General features: G+C 33.1%; 3 protein-coding genes and 1 non-coding gene across 5 annotated transcripts; all 4 read left to right on the top strand.

The window, feature by feature from the left end:
- LOC109851021 lies at positions 751–1,816 on the top strand. 2 transcript variants are annotated; one of them, XR_002249644.1, is made up of 4 exons: positions 751–1,030; positions 1,418–1,482; positions 1,581–1,640; positions 1,719–1,816. XR_002249644.1 is itself a non-coding variant. In XM_020421124.1 (4 exons), exons 1-3 carry the CDS (start codon positions 752–754, stop codon positions 1,585–1,587), a joined length of 351 nt encoding a protein of 116 aa, XP_020276713.1. In that variant the 5' UTR covers position 751; the 3' UTR covers positions 1,588–1,619; positions 1,719–1,816. The 2 variants fall into 2 exon arrangements, 1 of the variants encoding a protein (XP_020276713.1); XM_020421124.1 differs by having other exon boundaries at positions 1,581–1,619.
- Positions 9,699–13,805, top strand: LOC109848825 (WEB family protein At2g38370). Its single transcript, XM_020418519.1, has 2 exons — positions 9,699–10,027; positions 12,087–13,805. Exons 1-2 carry the CDS (start codon positions 9,833–9,835, stop codon positions 13,551–13,553), a joined length of 1,662 nt encoding a protein of 553 aa, XP_020274108.1. The 5' UTR covers positions 9,699–9,832; the 3' UTR covers positions 13,554–13,805.
- On the top strand, positions 17,006–17,087 carry TRNAS-UGA. Its single transcript has one exon. It is a non-coding gene; the product is annotated as a tRNA-Ser (tRNA).
- LOC109850205 (prosaposin-like) lies at positions 17,314–22,085 on the top strand. The gene is made up of 6 exons (XM_020420163.1): positions 17,314–17,509; positions 17,655–17,755; positions 19,290–19,483; positions 19,562–19,759; positions 21,280–21,339; positions 21,701–22,085. Exons 2-6 carry the CDS (start codon positions 17,662–17,664, stop codon positions 21,848–21,850), a joined length of 696 nt encoding a protein of 231 aa, XP_020275752.1. The 5' UTR covers positions 17,314–17,509; positions 17,655–17,661; the 3' UTR covers positions 21,851–22,085.

The raw sequence follows: 22,653 nt of genomic DNA, 5'->3' as shown, positions 1-22,653 counted from the left end.
TTATCATCGTTCACTAGTTTCTCCAGTGCCAACTATATAGCATGACTAACATGGTGCTTGGAGTACCATAACTAACTCCTAGTAGGGACATTGATAAAAGGATGACTCTGGCGATATTGTTATTGAACTAATTGCCCTATAACCTATTCAGTATTAGTGCAAGTAACACTTTATAGGGATTGAAAGTTATAAATAAAAAGAATTCTATTAAGAATAAGCATGCATCAGGTAATAAGGAATTTATTGGCCAACTTGAATGCGGGACTTTCTTTTATCTCCTGATACTCCAGTACCATGGTTTGAATTGGTGATCGTTGTCTATGATGGGTTTTGAGTTGGATTTTGCTTGATATTTTTTCCAGTTTTATTCTAAAGTGTTTAATTGGATTTTGTTTGAATTAAGATCTCAGGTTGTTACATGTCTGATTCCATTTTGCGTTAACATGTGCTCATTTCTTTCATCTACCTGTGCCTACTTTATAACTTCCATGTTCGAAGGTATTTTTTAGATGATAGTTAGACCTCATGTAGCTCAATCTAAGTTCTTTGCCTTATATATGGATGTTGTTTATGAATGTCAATCCAGGACCTAAATTCCATGATGAAGTGGCATAATTCCACCCTGGTAGCAAGTCGGCCAAAATTATCTGATTAATTCTACCTTTCTTTGTGCATCCTCATTTACTAAACTAGTTACAATCCATTCTTTGCAACAAGTTATCTAATTTTTTCGTTTTTAATTTGGTTGAAGATGAATTCATTTGAAGATTTTGCAAGCGATCTTAGTGTTGATGATATTGAAGCACTTGATGATGAAGATGATCTTATAGAGGCGTTGCTTTTGAATGATGAAGATGAGGATGAGTACATGTGGAACGAGATGATTACAAGTGTCATTAATCAATCAAATGTGATAAAGCAGGTTCCTCGTCCATGTCGAACTAGGCCATTCTCTGGTCATATGCTTGCAGAAGATATGTTGGCTGGACATCCTGATCGTTCATATTCTTGCTTCCGAATGAGTTCTGAGGCAATTCTATTGCTAAAAAATATTCTCATTGAGAAGAATGCTTTAAGGCCGACTAGATATTTAAGCTGCAATGAACAACTATGTATATTTTTATACGGAATTTCACATGCCCTTTCAAATCGAGTATTAGCTGAGATATTTCAACATTCAGGAGAGACTATTAGCAGACATTATAATAATGTGCTTAATGCTATATTATCTTTGAAACAAGATTATATCCAACTTCCTACGGCTGACGTAGACGTTCATCCTAAGATTCGAGAGAATCCCAATTTCTTTCCATACTTCAAGGTAGAGCTCTCAGCATATATTTTATGAAATCTTTTTAAATGTGTATGTGTCTATGTATCTGTACATTAGAACTTTATATTTGTTTTATATTTGCAGAAAGCATTGGGAGCAATTGATGGATCTCATATTCCTGTAATTGTGAAGAAAAAGAAACACAACAGGTATCGTAATCGAAAGAATTTCATATCTCAAAATGTAATGGCAGTATGCTCCTTTGATCATACTTTTCTTTATGTTGCTGCTGGCTGGGAGGGATCAGCATCTGATATGTCAGTACTTCGTGCAACACTGGAAGATGGTAAATTTAATGTTCCTGAAGGTAAATTTTAATTTTACTTTTTTTTAGTTTTCTTTTGGAATCAATTAGTACTAAAGTCAGATAATTTTAAATATGTAGGTCGCTTTTACTTAGTTGACTCGGGATATGCTAATACTTCAAAATTTATCGCCCCATATCGTGGATCACGCTATCATATTGGGGATTTTACAAATGGGACCATCAGAGCCTATCGAGATACTAAAGACAAATTTAATCATAGACATGCACAACTACGTTTTTTTTTAGTTTTCTTTTGGAATCAATTAGTACTAAAGTCAGATAATTTTAAATATGTAGGTCGCTTTTACTTAGTTGACTCGGGATATGCTAATACTTCAAAATTTATCGCCCCATATCGTGGATCACGCTATCATATTGGGGATTTTACAAATGGGACCATCAGAGCCTATCGAGATACTAAAGACAAATTTAATCATAGACATGCACAACTACGTAATGCAGTGGAAAAGGCATGGGGAATTTTAAAGCAAAGATTCAAAATTTTGAAAGTTCCAGCTCCATTTCCTTATAAAACTCAAGTCAAAATCGTCATAGCTTGTTGTGTTCTTCATAATTTTATTGCAAGGCATCATGGAAATGATAAATACTTTAATATGCTCAATGGATTAGAGATGAATGAGGATGAAGATGAGGAGGAAGAAGATGACCCCCAATACATGGTTGGTGCAGATGAAAGTTTAAGAGGTGAGCAGCTCCGCAACAGAATTGCTTTACAGCTTTGGAATAATTGATATCTGTAATTGTCGAATACTAGTATGAACATGATGAATAGAAATTGCAATCAACACTAACATTTCAGACCTGCGTTACAACCACATAATGACCGTGTCTTTGAGGCTTCTGGCTTGATTGATGTTCTGATCACAATGACGTTGTGATATTAACTTGAGATACTGGGAGAATATTACACAGAATTCTAGCATTTTCATCATTTGCTTTGTTGGATGCTCGTGCTCTTTTTTCTTTTATGTGCATGTGGGTAGTTGTTGACAAACTGGTTATGGCTTTTGTTTGCTCTGGGTATGAGACTGTGTTTATTTAGTCTATTTTTTTCGTTTTTGATGATGTAATTATTTATAAATATTCAATAAGGGCAAAAGTGGCATTTTTTAAAAATATAATGAGATTAATCTCCTTAACCCCTTTTCATTTGCCAAACACAAAAGACTTAACCCCTTGTCTTAACTATTGTATCCAAACGGGTTTAGAATTTTTTTAACCCTTCACGATGGATTAACTAAGTTAACCCTTCTCTTTAATCCCTCCTCCTTAACCCTTTGCCAAACGGGGCCTTATGGTTTTGCACTATAATTTCCACCGAAACTGATTAGATTTTATTAACTTTCTTAAACGGAAACCAACATCAGTTTCGGCGTCCAACTCTTTTTTTTTTTTAGCTGAAAAAACAGGGTGAGATACCCTGTTCGTAGGAATATATTAAATAGAACCGAAAAACTACGTCCAACTCTTTCTTCGACACTAATAAACACGATATTAGTTTACAAGTCATTGACATATTATATAGTTAATAAGAATACTAAGACAACAAAATACTAACAAAATTAGAATAATGTAAGAGTAAACTTTTTAGACCGCTAAGACATACGGTTTGATGATATTTCTAGCGCAAGCTCGTATCTTATAGATTATAATTCATCCTGCGTTGAGATGTTTTCTCATATTGAAAACTATTAGATTAGAAAAGGCATCCTTCTCATCTTCCACTTTTGTACAAAGAACCAGCGTGACCTAACAGCGTATTTTTTCCCCCAGTAGCTTGTCCTTATCATTTTTATTATTTCGTTTTCATAACATTATCCACAGCTCTCTTTTCTTACAGCCTCAGCCCATACTCACAAAATAATTTTGGAACATATTTAATTAAGATTAAATCTTAGAAGGAGAAAAGGGAGCAAACACGCAGGGAAAATTTAGACCATAGCAAATATATACAAGCAATTAATCTTTTTTTTTTACTGCAAAGAAGGCAATCTCTTCTTCTCTCTACCATGCTTTGGGTGAGAGAGTACCTTGAGAGAGTGAAAGAGAGAGGGAGGCGGCGGCTCGTCGGTAGGGCGGCGGCGAGAGAGAGGGGGAAATAGGAAATTGAGAGAGGGATTTGGGATAAATCCCTCTCTCGGGCGCGGGCTGCCCAAATTTTTTGGGCACGCCCGCGCCCAATTTTTTTTCCCAGCTATTTTTTTTAGCGACGGAAGTTCCGTCGCTAAAAGACTTTTTAGCGACGGAAATGCCGTCGCTAAAATGTTTTTAGCGACGTAAATACCGTCGCTAAAATTCCGTTGGTAAAATAATAGCAACGGCCATTTTCCGTCGCTAAATATGATTTTTTCGTCGGTAAAATTATTTTGTCGACGGAATAATAGCGACGATATTTTTCGTCGCTGTAAAATGACTTATAGCGACCGAAATTTCCGTCGCTATAAATCCGTCGGCAAAACCACGTATTCTAGCAGTGAACTATCCCGACATCTAAAAACCTAAAACAACAAACATGAAATCAAGAAATTAACAACAGTTTGCGAATAATTTAAAATTTACGGTTAACATTTCAATATCTCAAAAATTATAGAAACACCCTCAAAAGTTCAAATTACAAACAAACACCTGAAATTCTAAAATTTTAAAACTTGCAAACAACATAAATGAAGTCAAGGGATTACCATAATGCACCTGAAAATTTTTGACATTTTAAAATAACAAACATGAAATCAAAATATTAATAGTAGCCTCCGAAGAATTTAAACTTTTCAATTAACACCCTTAATATCTCAAAAATTATAGAAACAACCTCAAAAGTTTCAATTATAAAAAACAACCCTATATTTTTAAAGATTTTAAAATTTACAAACAACAAAAGATGAATTCAAGAGATTACCTTCATGCACCTAAAAAATTAAAATTTACCAAAATTAACCTCAAAGTTATAAAAGTTGTAGAAAAAACTCTTTCAAAATTTAAAAATCATAAAAAACTATATTTTTAAAATTTATAACCAGTACATATCAAATATGGAAACTATTGGTTGACCGTTGAAATTTGATTTTTTTTTTAAAGTTAATCTGTAGTTTTAATAATTACAAAAAATAGCCTTCAAATTTTAGAGTTATAAAAAATATCGTGACATTTAAAAAATACAACTGACATATGAAACATAGAAGTTATAACTACTAAACTTAAAAGTAATTTTTTTTAAATGCTCTTAAAGTTTTGAAAATTGTAAACCACACCCTCAAAGTTCAAAACCACAAAAAGACTAAAATTTTAAAACTTAGCAAAAAAATATAATTGTTTGGTATTCTTTCATTAAGATATATATAATATATATATATATATATAATTTCCAATTTATGGTTTACTATCTCTTTTCAGCATCTAAAAATAGTCTAATTTGATATTGGTAAACAAAAGCAATAAGAAATGATTAAAAATATCCGATTAGGGAATAAAAATTTAAAAAATATTATAGCTTAAAAATTATCGTTACCATATAAATTAAAGCAACTGCATAATATTTTATTAATAAGTTGGAGCAGCAAAACACATTATTAACATTAATTGATAGATGTTTAAATCCATAAAAATGATAAAAGACTATAACATAATAGCTTAGCATTAATTGATTATAATTTAGAAATATTAATCTCTGATATTAATAATATTTATAAGGTAAAAGAATACAATAAATTATGTATGGAGAAACTATCAGAATGTTCAGAGAATTAATAATATTTATAAGGTAAAAGAATACAATAAATTATGTATGGAGAAACTATCAGAATGTTCAGAGATATCCTCTAAAAGAATCAAGCTATTTATACAATAAATTATGTATGGAGAAACTATCAGAATGTTCAGAGATATCCTCTAAAAGAATCAAGCTATTTACATTGTAAATGAGAAAGTGATGAAAATAAATCTAAAATTCAGAAAACGTCCATGAATCATTTGAATTGGTATTAGCATAAGACATGTCTATTAAAGAAGCACTAATTGAGTTACATTGACGAATAATTTAATAACTTTATCCCAATCAAAGAAGAATTCTCCATGGAAGATATAAAAAATTTTAGTAAGCATTCATAAATTTCATACTTTTTGTTCTTCAAATACTAAAGAAATTAAATATTAATATTATAATCTAAGACAAATGGCAATAAAAAATATAGGTATTTAGTTTAGATCTTTGTAAAGAATGATAGAGATAGAGCAAATGAAATATTATTAATGTAATAAAAACTCTTATTGGATGCACATCAGAATATTTCATTGTAGAAAAAAAAGATGTAACTCCTAATCTTATTTAAGTAATAAATTAGAAACACAAAGAATTTCATATATAAGATTAATATTTAATCTCATTGAAATAAAAAAAATCAAAGTCTGTGTTGTAAGAAGTTTGTGTTGAACATCGGAAATACATTGAACTTTTTTGTAAAGTTAAACAACAAGATAAAAGATTAACGAGTTGATTTCACAATCGAGTAGATGATGAAGACACTACTCTAGAATTGCCTGGGAAAAAGATAAAGGTGATGAAGGATTGATCTTAGCTCAATAAAAAAATAAAAAAGAATGAATAAAATATAATATTTTCTGAATATTTTATAGAATAGTTTAATTATTTTAAGTGAATTTATGAATCTTTAAAAGGGAGTTTCATGAGATTTTTAGTACTTTTATATGCTTGTACAGATGCTTTTACTATATGAAAGTATACTAGAGTTAGTATTAATTTTTAATTTATAATTTTTTATGAAGTCTATTAATGATTAGGAACAAACTTTATATTCTTTTTGTATTGTTTTAGCATACTTTCAACCAATCATTTTACCTTATTAGTTTTAAATATTCGTCTTCCTTGTATAACATTATTTCAATATTTTTCACTTTTGCAACATTGTTCTTTCTCAAGTAAAGTTTGGTTTCATGTCAGTCAAAATAACATAAAAAGTTAATTAGTTTCAAATTATATTTATTTTCTATCAATTCAAATATTAACATGAAAATTTAAATTGGGTGTAGCCCATTTAAACAAACATCAAAGAAAATAAATAATCGTAATATCAAAGTTTGGAGATAAAAGTGAGCATAAAGTATTAAAGTGGAACTGAGGAACAAATTTTAGTTAGAAAATAATTTAAAAATACTTAATTATGGTATTTAACCACGTGCATTGCACGTGCATAAAACCTAGTCACACTAAATCCTCAATAACCATTGGAATTACATAAAATTACATAATCCCCTAATAATTTTCAGCTTTTCGCAAATAACTCTCATGGTGGCATCGGTCCATATTTGGATCTAAATAAGTTGCTGATGCAAATTTTGGACTGATGCCGTCATATGGGTTATCTAGAAAATGCAGAAAATTAATTTTCTGCAATTGATAGTTATTATTAGAGTTTGAGATTTTAGAAGCTTTTTTTAGGGTTTACCGCAAAAAGCTGAAAGTACTCGGGTTTAGTGTAATTTACACATAGCATGTGATCAAAAAGAGGGCCACAAACTTTGGGGTTGCCAGGTTTTCGTGCTTGGGCCAAGGCCTCTAGTAGGCTGTACCCTGCTGCAACTCTGGCCTTCTTTACGCTTTGCCATAAATAAGCTAGATAATGTGTTTTCATGCAACGATAAGGTCCGAAATCTATGTGAAGGTTTTTTCTTGTATATTAAATTACTGAAAAATTAGAAAGTTATTCTTTTCTTTGTGTCTAATATTTGATGTTTAGCCTTTGTTATATTTTATTGGTTGGTATTATTGTTGACTTTTTTGCAATTGTTATATGATATATATTCACAAAAAAATATTTTCAAACATTGGGCTTACCGTTATCAAAGAGCTGAACTATGTTGATATCAATGTTGTCAAATATACGAACAATATCACTCCAAATTTAAAAATTCAAATTTCAAATTCAAACTTCATACTACTAAACATGTTTTATAGTCAAACTTCATCTACTAAACATGTTCTATAAAAAAAATTAATAATCATACTCCCTTTAAAAGTACGAGTTCGGAAAAATCTTTCCATGGACAATATTACCCTTAACTATTTTGAATATTTTATTTAAATTTTAATCTATCATAATGATAATTATATCATATCCTAATCCCATGTAAGCTACTTACAGGCCAATAATTTAAAAAAATAAGATAAAAAAGTACATGAAATAGTTCCATAGTATCAGTCTGTTAAGGTAAAAAAACACCTCAAAAGTTCAAATAGTAAAAAAGCACCCTGAAATTCTAAAAATTCACAACTTACGAATGACAAGATAGAATTCAAGGGTTTACCATCAAGAACTAAAAATTTAAAATTTATAAAAGAATAACCTCAAAGTTACAAAAATTACAAAAAAACTCTTTCAAAACATAAAAATCACAGAAAGTCCTAAAATTTAAAAACTTATAACCGATACATATCAAATCTCAAAATTATCAGCAAACCGCTAAAAGTTTGAATTTTACAACAATCCAAAGTTTTAATAATTATAAAAGAATACCCTCAAAATTCAGAGTTGTAAGAAATATCCTGACATTCAAAAACTTACCACCAACACATGAAACATAAAAATTATAAGCACCCAATTTAAATTTTTAAAATTTTAAAAAATACTTTTTAAATTTCAAAATTTGCAAAAGACACCCTTAAAAATTCAAAATCATAAAAAACGAATAAAATTTTAGAACTTAACAAAAAAAGAGTAGTTTTTTATATTCTTTCATTAAGATATATAAATTTAACTTCTAATTTAAGGTTTTACTATCATTTTTCGGCATCTAAAAGTAGTCTAATTTTATCAAAAAAGATAAAGGTGAATAAGGATTGATAACGTCTTCAATAAAATCAGAGAGAATGAAAGGCACTATTTTCTGAATATTTTATAGAATAGTTTTTTGTATAAATTAGGAATCTTTAGAAGTTATTTTCATAAAATTTTTAATTTTTATATATGCTCATGTTGATGCTTTAATGATATAAAACTGTACTAGACTTAACATTAATCTCCAGTTTATAATTTTTTAAAAGTCTACCAAGGATTAGGAACAAACTTTATATTATCTTTTGTGTTATTTTAGCTCATTTTTAACCAATCATCTTGTCTTATTAGCTTTAATTATTCATTTTCCTTTTAGAATGCTATTTTTTGAAGTGTTTTTCACTTTTGCAATGCTATATTTTCTCAGGTCAAGCTTGGTTTTATGTTGGTCTCAATGACATGATAATTCAAATTGATTTCAGATTACATTTATTTCATGTTAATTCAATTATCAATATAAAAATTTAAATTGGGTATAGCTCATTTAAACGAACATTAAAGAAAATAAATAATCACAATGCTAAATATTAGAGATATAAGTAAGCAAAAACAATCAAAGTGGAATCGAGGCACGAAGTTTAGTAAGGAAATAAACCTAATATACTTAATCTTGGTATTTAGCTACGTGCATTGCACGTGCATAAAACCTAGTATAAAAATAAACTCACAAGTAATTTTAACCATGTCTCGCGTGTTGCCAATATCTTTAAAAAAAAAAGAAAAAGAAAATCCTCCACCCCACCCAACAATTCATGATTAACACATTGAAATAATTGGAAATTCTGTTCTAATTAGCCCGTAGTCGTACGTATTACATCACATCCAACATTACTTGTTAATATCTTACATACTACCTAGCTCAACTCATACTAACAGTAACGGATGCTAGCTTGGTGAAGTCAAGAGTCCCGTCTTCAAAGCCCAACAAGTGAATCTCAGCCCAATTAAAACTCTTGAGCTTCAAGGTGTGGCCTAGCCCAAGCTCATTATCGTATGCGCTTATACACACGACTTATTGTAAAAGAAAATGGGCTTCGCAACAATGTGGCCTACAGCCCAACAAATTTTACTGATGTTACCTCGGTGGGACCCACAAGCAACCCAACGGTCGATTACTCCTCGTGATGCGCGTAGCACGACTGAAATAAAGCTCATCATCACCCCCCTCAACGGCCATCTTTCGGTAGTTTTCTCCAAACTTTTTTGTATATTTATTCCAACCCCCTCCAAAAATTACCCCCACAAAATCAAATTTCATCCACCCCCCTGTTCTCTTTATTTTCGTCTGGTCTCTTCCGCAAAATCAACTTTCTCGTGACCACTCCCATGGAGGTAGCTACAACCCTAGCTCTGGATAATGCTGGCCCGCCCGAAATCCTAGCGCCTTCTAGGGTTTCGCCGGTGGCGGGAAGGGCTGAGATTGACACGTCAGCGCCGTTCGAGTCCGTGAAGGAGGCGGTTGATCGTTTCGGTGGAAGCGCTCAATGGAAGTCCCAACTCAGGCAGCTTTTTCAACATGAGGTTTAACTCCTACTCCCTCTCTCTCTCTCTGTCTGTCTTTTTTTTGGGCTCTCTCTGTTTTAAGTTTGTAGCTTATTTTAGTTGGGACACTGCAGCTGTGGTTTCTCTTAAAATTTTGATTTTTTTTTATTGCCCATTTTGGTTAAGATTGCATTTGCTGAAGATGCCGTTTGGGTTTGTGTAGTACCTGTGAAATATTGACTCACTGTTTTTAGTTTGGTGAGGAAAAATCTATAACTTTCGCCCCCATTTTCATTGCAAAGACTCAAAATGTTGAAGTTCATGTGAAATTTCAGTATTCTGTTGTCAAAGTATCAGTTTCCACACTGTGAAATCAGTGTTTTTGGTCATGCATTATTGCTTAGCAACTTGTGCTCGTGTGTATATATATTCCAATTTTACTGCTAATCATACTTGTTGTTAGACGTGGTAAATTATTGAGGGAAAAAAATGTGCCATTAGTCGGAATGTCCAATTCATAGTTTGAAAATGGTAAGGTTTGTGTCAATTCATGAGTTTGACATGAGAGCAAGGAGATTTTAGTCAAATAGTTCTCATCTAGCAAATAAGCACTAGGACTTAGATGGCTTTATAGCCAACTTCTACAAACACAAGTTTCCGGTTCTTAAAGAAGATACCTATAATGTCACAGATTACTCATTTTGGTGTTCATGCTTACTACGGAGGGCTAGAGAAATTTGACGAACACAATATGAGAAGTTAAAGTTCTGTCTGGATCTAGCTCATGCTACATATGTCTGGGTTTAGTTCACAATATGGTTTATGGTGGTTAACTTAGAGAGACTCTTTGGAAGATATGTCTCAAAGCCAAGCTTCTTGATGGAACTATATCTTTGGCACTGTAATTGCTTGGTCTCCGTGTGAGTTATTTCTTTGGGAGAATGTCATCTCGATCAACTTGATTTATAAGTGCTTTCGTCGAAATCATTTATATTTATAGATCACAATAAGTACGTGCAGCATTGCAGATTGCTAATTTGAAAGATCACGTTAATTTCTACAGCCAGGAGTACACTTATCTATACACCAGTTTTGCATGGCCAGTCTCATCATATATGTTCACATTTTAGTGTATTTATGGTCTTAATATTCTAACCATACCTCATCATGCACCTTACTATTTGTCATATTCAAGCTGATATTATAGATGACAAATAGTTGAGAACTTAGAGAATTTATATTTACATTATTTTGAAAAAGGCGACGCTAACTATATTACAAACTCTACACTGCAATTATATTGCAAGGAACAAAATTTTGGGATTCTTGGAGATTCATAATTTTTGACAACGATTCATGAGGAAGTATCCCACATTGTGATATATCTTGTAGTACAGGAGTAGTATATAATTTGCAGTATAGTTAGCATTACTATTGATTATCATTTATTGATGTTTTTCTTATAAGCTTTTCAATAAGGAGATGGTTTTCCTCATGACTTTTTTGTCTGCATGATCCATTTGTGACGAGGGTACTTGCCGGGTGTCTTAACCCAATTTTTTTTCTTTTCTCTCTTACATCCGTATGACTAATATATGATATGAATTTTTTTTCCAATCAGTCAATTAATTTTGTTCTTTGTGGCTTCTGATACTGTCATTTTGCGCATGCCTTTCTGGTAATTGAATGATGGGTTAGCATTACTATTGATTATCATTTGTAGTATGTTATACAAGAGTAGTATATAACTTGTAGTATAGTTAGCATTACTATTGATTATCATTTATTGATGTTTTTCTTATAAGTTTTTCCATGAAAGAGATGGCTTTCCTCATGACTTTTTGGTCTGCATGATCAGTTCATGATAAGATTACTTGCTGGTCTTCTTACCCNCCCCCCCCCCCCGGGCCGCCGGGGGGGAGGGGGTTCCCCTTTTCTCTCTTGTATTTCTTGATATTAAGAGAAATCAACAACCATATGACCAATATATTAAATGAATTTTTTTTGATCAGTCAATTAAATTTGTTAGTGTGAGAGTCATAAATCTCTTTGTGCATGCCTTTCTGGTAGTTGAATGATGGGTGTTTTTGGGTCTCAGAAACATCATGGTCCAGTGGAGCTTGATGTGATGCTAGTGGAGGAACAGACTGCACAACTAGAGAAAGACCTCATTCTGAAAGAAAAGGAGACACTTGATGTTCTCAAAGAACTTGAAGTGACTAAAAAAATTGTAGATGACTTGAAACTAAAGCTGCAGAAGGAAGCATCTGAAGTCCCTAACATCTCCGAGAAGAACTCAGATAGTATGAAGGTACATCCAATCCCAGAAGCTGAAGACTGTCGAAGTATTGGTGCAAAGCAATCTCCGGGTTTAATTTTGTTGGAATTGAAGCGAGCAAAGTTAAATCTCAACAGGACGACAAGTGATCTGGCTGGCATTAGAGCTTCTGTAGAATTACTCACTAGTAAAATTGAGAAAGAGAAGGCTTTGCTTAGTAAAACAAGTGAGAAGCTTAGCTCAAATACTGCTCTGGTTTCATCTTTAGAGGAACAATTGAATCAGACCACTCTCAAGCTGCAAGAAACCAGAGAAGAAAGAAACCCGTCAGATATCTCAGCGGAAATAGGAAAGCTAACTTCTGAAATAGAGCAGTTGAGACAAATGAAAGAAATCTCAAACTCCGAGGTTTTGAAGTTAACAGCAGAGATTGAGCAATCAAATGCCAGTATAAAGACAGCTGAAATCCGATGGTTTGCAGCAAAAAAGATGGAAGATGCAGCCAAAGCAGCAGAAGCTGTTGCCATTGCAGAAATCAAAGCCTTGATGAATAATAATAATAATAATAATAGCTCAGCTGAAGAGCTCGAACCCCTCTCTTTAGTAACGCTATCCTTTGCTGAATACACTGAGTTGACCCGTAAAGCTCGAGAAGCTGATGAAATCTCAAGAAAGAAAATTGAAGCTGCTATGAATGATGTAGAAGAAGCAAACCAATGTAAACTGAAGTTGTTAACAGAGGTAGAAAAGGCCACTGCTCAAGTTAAAACAAGCAAGAAAGCACTGGAAGAGGCATTGTTAAGAGCAGAGGTTGCAAATAGAGGAAAACTTGCAGTTGAAGAAGCTCTGAGAAAATGGAGATCTGAACAGGGTCAAAGGAGGCGATTTGTTCACACCTCTCCTAAGTTCAAGAACTCTAACCAAACTCATCATAGACGAGACTCTCGAATGCTTGATCTTAATGGATTGAGCCTGGTTACTGATGTGCCAAGTATTGGGATGAGGCCCACATTGTCGATTGGGCAGATACTTAGCAGGAAATTGATGACTCCTGATGAGTATGATGTGGGAATAAGTAAGAAGATTCATGTGAAGACTGAGGTTTCCTTGGGTCAAATGTTGAGCAAGAAACATGGGGCTTGGTCTCCTCTGAGGGTAGTTGATGATGGATCTGGTCGAAAGCAGTTTTCTGTGAAGAGGAAGAAGTTTGGGCTTGTTGGTCTCTCTCTTCTGAAAGCGAAGCAAAGCAAGAAGGCGAGAAAGAATAGGAGGACACGGGAAGCCTGAGGTCTAGGTAATTCTAAGTTTATAAGTAGTGCATGATCCTAATTTGGCACGAGGTGTTATATATCATGCCATAGATAGTGTGAAATTAACTTGATTGTATCTTTTCTTTGATTTTCAAGGTGGGGTTGATGGTGTAGGTTGTTCAGTCAGTGTGTAGAGTAACACTACTTATGTTCTGTAATTTGGATCTGAGTTTGATGACTGTGTAAATATTTCTGATATTAGTTTAAGCTGCCGAGTTTTGGAACATCATATGACCATATTGTTGAATGATTGAGAGAGAGTGCAGAAATTCAACAGTTGCTAGCATTTGTTATCTTGGGGAAGCATTCAATCTTTGAAATTGAAAAACACCATCATGACAGGAATTTCTGGATATGAATCTGAATGAAGATAATGCCGTGTGAAAAATAGATCAAGTTGGGTTTTGATCTGGTAGAGATGAATGCTGATCATCTATTATAGGTTATCTTGGAGAAGGAGAAGGTTACTCTACCTTTGAGATTGAAAAATACTGGCATGACAGTAACTTCTAGCAAAATAGTTCAAGCTGTGATTTGATCTGCTAGAGCTGAATGCTCATCATCGTTATTTATGATCTTATGAAAGAAGGCTAAATTACCAAATTGGTATTTTTTACAACTTCCCTTTACCAGTTTGATACTTTGTTTGTTGTTTTGGCGACATTTTTAGTACCAAAAAGTCCACAAAATATGTGCAATTAGGTCTTAATTTTCACTGCCATCATCTCGCACAAAAAATTGGGAAATTTGAGAAAAAAAAAAAACATGTTTATGATGTATAAAGACTGCCACGTCATTTAAATACATCCACATTGGCATTCTAATATCCCTCAAATTTAATCACGTGAGGTCACATGCCTTTCAACAAATTTTCACCGGCAGCAACAAAAAAATATCTATTTGTATATTTGGTAGGCTTTTAATACTAAAAAGTTGTCTGAGCAACATAAATACCAAATCGGTAAAGAGGTGTTATAAAAAATACAAAATTAGTGATTTAGCCATTGAAAGAAGAGAAATTTGTATCAAGGTCCAAAAATAAAAACTTCATGTGTTGCAGCTCATTTGACTTTTTCCCATGTGTTTTAGCCATTAAATTGGAGATCTATGTTCTGCAGCCCTTCTTTAGCAATTATAACATGCCAACTAAGCATAGAGAGAGAATAAAAAAAATAAAAACCTCAAATGCTCTTATCTCCTCTATTCTTTCATATTAAGTCTAAAAACAAGTTGAATTAGACTTAACATGAAAGACTAATTTCATATCAAGTTCAATTTAATTCATGTTAAGTCTAATTTAATCCCTTTTAAGTCTAATTTAATTCCTTTCAAGTCTAATTTAAATCATTTTATGTCTAATTTAATTCATGCTAAGTCTAATTCAACTTGTTTTAAGTTTAATTTCATGTTAAGTCCAATTTAATTCATTTAAGTCTCATTTAATTCCTTTTAAGTCTAATTTAAATCATGCTATGTCTAATTCAACTTGTTTCAAGTATAATTTAATTCATGTTAAGTCTAATTCAACTTACTTTAAGTCCAATTTAATTCATGTTAAGTCTAATTTAATTCTTTTAAGTCTAATTTAAATCATGTTATGTTTAATTCAACTAGTTTTAAGTTTAATTTAATTCATGTTAAGTCTAATTCAACTTGTTTTAAGTCTAATTTCATGTTAAGTCCAATTTAATTCATGTTAAGTCTAATTTAATTCATTTTAAGTCTAATTAAAATCATGTTATGTCTAATTCAACTTGTTTTGATTCTAATTTAATTGGACTTAACATGAAATTAGACTTAAAAAAAGTTGAATAAGACTTAACATGGTTTAAATTACACTTAACATGAATCAAATTAGACTTAACATGCAATTAGACTTAAAATAAGTTGAAATAGACTCAACATGATTCATGTTAAGCATGTTAAGTCTAATTCAACTTGTTTTTAGACTTAAAATAAGTTGAATTAGTCATAACATGATATAAATTAGACATAAAAAATTTAAATTAGACTTGACATGAACCAAATTAGACTTAACATGAACCGAATTGGACTTAACATGAATCAAATTGGACTTAATATGAAATTAAACTTAAAACAAGTTGAATTAGACTTAACGTGATTCATGTTAAGTCTAATCGTTAAGTCTAATTCAACCTGTTTTTAGACTTGAAACAAGTTGAATTGGACATAGCATGATTTAAATTAGACTTAAAAAAAATTAAATTAAACTTAACATGAACTATATTGGATTTAACATGAAATTAGACTTAAAGCAGGTTGAATTAGACTTAACATGATTTAAATTGGACTTAATATAAACCGAATTAGATTTAACATGAACCAAATTAGACTTAACATGAACCGAATTGGACTTAACATATAATCCATGTTAAGTCTATTTTATTTTATTTTAAGTCTAATTTCATGTTAAGTCTAATTTAAATTAGACTTGAAATGATTTAAATTAGACTTAACAAGATTTAAATTAGATAAATTAGACTTAAAACGATTTAAATTAGATTTAAAATTATTTAAACTGAACTTAACACGAACCAAATTAGACTTAACACGAACCAAACTGGATTTAACACGAATCAAACTGGACTTAACATGAACTAAACTGGACTTAACACTAAACTGGATTAAAATTAGACTTAAAATGAATTAAATTAGATTTAACATGAATCAAATTGGACTTAACATGAAGTAAAATTGGACTTAATATGAAATTAGACTTAAAATAAGTTGAAATAGACTTAACATGATTCATGTTAAGTCTAATTTAATTTATTTTTCGACTTAAAATAAGTTGAATTAAAATAAGTTGAATTAGACATAACATTATTTAAATTAGACTTAACATGAATCAAACTGGACTTAATATAAATCAAATTGGACGTAATATAAAATTAGACTTAAAACATATTAAATTAGACTTAACATGATTCATGTTAACTCTAATTCAACTTATTTTTAGACCTAAAACAAGTTGGATTAGACTTAACATGATTTAAATTAGATTTAAAAGAAATTAAATTAGACTTAATATAAACCAAACTGAACTTAACATGATAGATCTGGAGAGAATGAAAATGGAGGAGGAAATGAGTGTATTTTTGGGCTTTTATGTTTGTTTCTCATTCTTTGTGCTTAGTTGGCATGATAATTATATGAAAAATAGTTGCAGCACATGATGTGACATTTCTTAGGGCTGAACCACATGGGAAAAAATGGAGGGACTGTAACACACGAATGTTTTACTTTTGGGGCTTTGGCACAATTTCCTCTTGAGAGAATGTTGTGCAAGAAACTATTTATTTAGGTTATTCATTTTATGTGAAACTATCGAAGAAACGGTCGATATGTCCGAGTGGTTAAGGAGACAGACTTGAAATCTGTTGGGCTTCGCCCGCGCAGGTTCGAACGGTCGATATGTCCGAGTGGTTAAGGAGACAGACTTGAAATCTGTTGGGCTTCGCCCGCGCAGGTTCGAACCCTGCTGTCGACGGTGGTTAAGGAGACAGACTTGAAATCTGTTGGGCTTCGCCCGCGCAGGTTCGAACCCTGCTGTCGACGTTATACTTCTTTTTCCCTCTTTACTTACCCTTTTTCATGAAAGAAATATTAAAGTCTTAACATGATCCAGCGTGACAGTAGACCGAGAATATCTCCCTTGCAAGGCAAAGAACAAAAATCTGTTAGGTATCACGCAAGAGAGAGTGAAAATAAATTAGTCGCCGCCCGTCTTTTCAATAATTTGTCCAAAAAAAAGATATACACACACATATATTATAAGAGCCAAAAAAAAAAAAAGAAGAAGAAGAAGAAGAAGAAGCAGGGATGACTCTAGGTACACCGACGACTTTGCAAATCTGATCAAGACCTCCCCCTTTGTCTCCCAAGTTTCCTCCGCCAAATCCTCATCCGAAGGTAATTAAATCTTTTTTCTCTCAATTTTCTTCACGATTATAAAGATTTTTGCCTGCTCTCAGTTTTCTGCTTACATAGTGTATCGTACTAATGATATTTAACCCAATACGATTAAGATGTTCATGGGTTTTGTTGTTTTCAACAGGTGCAATATGAGTCTAAGGAGAGGGTGTCTTTTTCTCTTCGTAATGGTAGTCATCTGCGTACGAGCTAATGCAAGAAATCCGGTCACCTTGGATATAATTGGTAACCCTTTTTTTTTTATTTTTAAATTAACTTGCTCTGAATTACTTCTTTGTTACATTTTTTTTCTCACTAGTAGACGAGAATTTATTTCAAGCTCACAACCGGAGCAAAATAGAATACGATATAACAGTACAGATCATAAACATGTCAGAGTACATCGATACGTGATACCATAGGTGTGCATCACTATGTCTTATGTAATATTTCAATAACCATATGGACGTCGTCGATCACCTAGCCCCCGCGCCATGTGGACTATGCATGCGGATTTCCCTAAACCTTACCGATGATGTTCCGTGGTCTGGATGCCTTCTCATTGAAATTTCTATCATTTTGTTCAAGCTGTATGAACCAGATAACAGCGACAAATTAATAAAGCCCGCCAAACCTTTCTTAATTTGCCGTTAAAGCACACAAACCTCCCTTACGCGCATCGTTTCTATTACAGAATGGGCAAGTACAAGAGCTTGCCCACATTAGCCCAAAATTTTGTTCCATATTGCTCTTGCGAAGTCACAACGAAGAAGGATATGTGTAGCATCTTCCCCGCCATTTTTTTTTGCAAAATGCACACAATTTTATAAACTGATTCTGTTCTCCAATTAGAAGTTATAACTTACTACCATCTTTACTCACTATGAGCAGGTATATGTGAGCCGCGTCTTATCTGTCTTACAATACTGTTTTCACCCTTGATAGCAGATGCGAAGTAAACTGGCGTCACATTTGTTTTAGTTGAACAAATGGCATCCATCTTACATTAAAGTTTGGCTCGTTTTAGTTTCTTTGTTATGAATCAAGTGCAAGTGAATTCGCATGATTGCGAAAGATGCAACAAAGTATTAAGATTTTATAAGGGAGATATGTGGAGGCACTTCAATAAAATTTGGACTGCAATCAAGTTAATAAATCTGAGGTGCAACTTATGGAGGCCTGATTGTTGTCACTCAGACAGAAATATCTGCTATTTGATCTTTGAATCTTTCAGAGCTTATAAAAATGATATCATGGCATGACATTTTAGGTGGATGTTTTCGACCACCATGGTGTAGTTTGAAAGATGTGCTTTGGTGATTTTACAAGAGATAAATAAACTAAAAGCCGTGACATAACAATTTAGAGAGTTAAAAGTGTTCATCAAAGGAACTTATATAGTGACATGTGTTCAGCTATGTAGAATGTAAACGGCTTGATGTGCATATGTTTATCTAGAAGTAATAGAGAGCCCAAAGGTGATGCTGATGGAAGTTGCACAGAAATTTAGTTGAATATCAAATTGACACATAATACATAGGCTCTAGTCTTTGTGAATTGTGTACGTAGTTGTATTCTGCAACAACCTCGTACCTCTTTTTGTTAAATTTCGAAACACCATTTCGTATAAGCCCATTGTTCCTATAACAAAGAGTCTTCTCTTTTGTGTTGCTATTAGCGTTTTACTTATACAAACACACCGTTCAGCTCTGAAAATTTCCCAAGTAGTGGTGGTAGCAGTAGTAGCCGCAATCCTAACGGCCACATTTCATATTTCCAGCTACATCAGTGGATGACCAGGTACCAAATGAAAATGAAAATTCTGAAGCGGTTGAAAGAAATGGACAATTGTGCACACTATGCCAAGATTATACGACCCAGGTTGTCGAATATTTTAGCAAAAATGAGACACAATATGAGATCATCAGCACACTACATCAAGCATGCTCCCTCCTCCATGTTTTCAAACATCAGGTACACCTTTTATGTTGTGCATAGATTAACTACTTTATTGGAATTTTAGTGAAACACTTGATCTCATTATCTATGTAGTGTGTTTCATTGGCAGATCATTATGCACCTATGTTCTTCTCGGAGATTGCTACAATACAACCTGAGCTGTTCTGTAAAAAGCTGAATCTATGTAAGGAGATGGCATCACTTCACTTGCAGAAGAATGATGATGTCTGCAATGTCTGCCATCATGTTGTTAGAGAAGTTCTTACCAAACTGCAGGATCCAGATACACAGGTGGATATCATTGTTTTCTCAATGTCGTTGCAATTTTATAATTAGGATCTCTATCTTGCATTGGAAATCACAAACCAGGCAAAATTTTATTTGAAGTTATAGTGGGAAACTCAATCCTGGAAACTAAGAATCATAGGATAATCTATGGCAGCAGAAGTTCCTTTTCACTGTCTATTCATGAGCAAATCATGGATCGATAATTCTTGACTCACAATTATGTCTCTACACGACATGGTACTTTCCGTCGTGCAATCGTAACTACTTGGAAACTCTGAAGTTCAAGGGAACTCAATGAAAGTCGAAGTAGGTCTAACTCCTTACCATGTTTACAAAGCTAATGAGGAGCCTTTTCTCAGATAGATGGCAGAGGGAACATGATAGGGTGTAAAATCCTCATAAATAGCTTGCTTACATTCTCTTCAAACTGCACTTGGGCTTGACCACCCTTGAGAACCCATGGACTTTCTCTAAAGGACATTGGTAAAGGGGCTGCAAGAGACATGAGAAAAGACGTGTGAAATAAATTGACAAGTCATTTAGCGGTGATCCCACAGATGACAAATATGCAAATTGCACGAATGTGAGTCTTCGTTTAAGTATCTTAATGAAGATACCGAGCCAAGATAAAAAACTGCTTCCTACATGAAATCTTCAAATCCTGACAGAAATAACCTTAACAAAGTCTAGAAAAGTCTAGTTAAATTGTATCATTATCTTCTGTGTTATACCCTCTTTCTTGGTTGTATTTTCTCCAACAATTGATTTCCTTGCATCTTCGGCTCTTTCTCCTGTCCTCTACAAATACACACACAGATAGGAATTCGGACAGTTGTTAGATGTCTCATGATGTTATGGTTTCAAGACAATGAGCCAACATGCAAAGAGGATTTCTTCTCTATTAGGGGAATAGGGTATGAATCACTCACCTTGACATTCATAAAACCAAGATGTTGCCTCTTGCACCTCCATTGGTTCTTTTCTTCAGCTACCAGTATTTATTAACAAGAAGTTATAAGAGGAAAGCAAATGGAGCTGATGAAAGTTTGCGGCACAAAACATGTTTTTTTTCATGAAAGCAATTTGGAACATGTGTACAATAGTGCATACATAGAGATCCAAGTTCAAGACAGTTCAATATTTTTGAACAATGTTGTCTCCTTTATGCACCTCTGCTCTGGAAAAAAAGAAAAATACAATTATATGCGCTTCCGCATTTAATTTTGTTATGAGGTGTTATTCTTTGACTCCTGATCACAACAAATTCCATTCTTTTAGGCTTGTAAATCAACTTTTTCTCGAGGCTTAGTGATGATAATTGTTCTTTTTCATTTTTGAAGACCACTTGACATATACATTACTTTTTTTGGGGTTTGTGCTATTATGTTTAATTACATCTCACGTCCCATAACAAGTGTAAATTTAATCTTAATCATTTCAGCTGCTTATTTACGGTATAAATTTTCTTCTCTAGAATATACAGCTTGGTATTGCTGACACCTTTATTTATGGAAATTTCTCAGCTTGAGATAATTGAGACACTTCTGAAGGGATGCAACAAGATGGAAAACTTTGCGCGGGAGGTGAGCTTTTATGTATCCATCCATGTAAATGATAGGATCTTGCATATATGCCCAAGACAGGCGAAGCCTAACTGGTACTAGCGCTTGTAAATGCATTCAAACTTGTTGATATTTTTAACGTAGAAGTCCCTTCATATACTTTCAAGCTACCGATCTTCTTTACACAATGACAAGTTGGCATGGCGAGGTTTTAGTATATTTACGATTGTTTTTCAAATTCTACTCTATTGTTATAACCTTTTTAATCATCTGATCATTGACAGTTGCATATTTTTGGAGGCATGAGCACTCTTGCTTCATTTTTGCACGAACTAATTTGATTCATTTCCTCTTCCGCTATCTTTATTTGAAATTCACACAGTGCAAACAGTTGGTCTTCGAGTACGGCCCAATAGTTCTAGCCAACGCGGAGAAGTTTTTCGAGACTACAGATATCTGTGCTGCTATTCATGTATGCAAAGCTAACGGAAAGTCTGCTTCCCTTGGTGAACTGCTCCTTTCTTATGCTTAAATCTATACAAGCTTACAGAAACTTGAAAAGAAACTGTTGTACAAAATCTGTAATAATTAAATCTCTATTTTGTACCTATAATTTGTTTTGTGCCGTGGCCCTCAAATTTGTCAAATCTGGCGTGGCAAATATTGTGTGAAGCTTGTTCTAGTTGCCTACTCTTGAACGGTTACATTCCTCTGTAAATAATATGTTTCCCAAGAAAGATGATATGCTGATGTTTGAAGTGTAAAAATTGATGAGATTGCGCTCATGCTCAGGGTTCGTATGTACTGATTGCAGTACTTAATAGTAGGTACATATATGTAACTTGTAATCTCTCAACTCACAAGATCTCCGACAATCCAAATATTATTCGTGTTCTCGTTTTTTCTCGTTAAATTGAGTGAATAATGAATAAATATAAGAAAGCAGAACATCAAAAGTCAAATGGATTCAAGATAACAATCAGTGAACATGAAGCTACTGATTAACATTTGAGGTGGTTTCTCCCAATTCTGTTGGCTAGAGCATGTACAGATAATCTTTGCAGATTTTAATCTGCTTCAGCCACAATTTATGTGGCCACATAATTTGAGGAGGCTGAATGAATCATGCATATGCTTACATAGCACTATGTACTGTTGGTCCTTGTCTGTCCTTATCACTGAATTAGACTGAAATGGATGTATTCAGAAGAAAAGTTTCATTAAACTTTTGCTCTGTTGTTTTGGGTGGGGAGCATAAGTAGCTTTCACACTTCTAGCCACTTACAAGATAACCATTTCTTCCTTTTTTTTTTTTTTTTTTTTTTTGAAATATTT

The sequence above is a fragment of the Asparagus officinalis genome, chromosome 7 (genome assembly GCF_001876935.1).
Source record: "Asparagus officinalis chromosome 7, Aspof.V1, whole genome shotgun sequence".
NCBI lineage: Eukaryota > Viridiplantae > Streptophyta > Magnoliopsida > Asparagales > Asparagaceae > Asparagus > Asparagus officinalis.
The sequence above is the reverse complement of the archived record's forward strand: the minus strand, read 5'-3'. Positions and strand labels throughout refer to the sequence as shown.

Bases quoted from the DNA above. Each gene is read 5' to 3' on its own strand.
- LOC109848825 (XM_020418519.1), top strand. From the start codon at position 9,833: ATGGAGGTAGCTACAACCCTAGCTCTGGATAATGCTGGCCCGCCCGAA. The intron at 10,028-12,086 runs GTTTAACTCCTA...TTTGGGTCTCAG, and splicing joins GGCAGCTTTTTCAACATGAG to AAACATCATGGTCCAGTGGA.
- LOC109850205 (XM_020420163.1), top strand. From the start codon at position 17,662: ATGAGTCTAAGGAGAGGGTGTCTTTTTCTCTTCGTAATGGTAGTCATC. The intron at 19,484-19,561 runs GTACACCTTTTA...TTATCTATGTAG, and splicing joins TCCATGTTTTCAAACATCAG to TGTGTTTCATTGGCAGATCA. The intron at 21,340-21,700 runs GTGAGCTTTTAT...AAATTCACACAG, and splicing joins TGGAAAACTTTGCGCGGGAG to TGCAAACAGTTGGTCTTCGA.
- LOC109851021 (XM_020421124.1), top strand. From the start codon at position 752: ATGAATTCATTTGAAGATTTTGCAAGCGATCTTAGTGTTGATGATATT. The intron at 1,031-1,417 runs GCAATTCTATTG...TTATATTTGCAG, and splicing joins GCTTCCGAATGAGTTCTGAG to AAAGCATTGGGAGCAATTGA.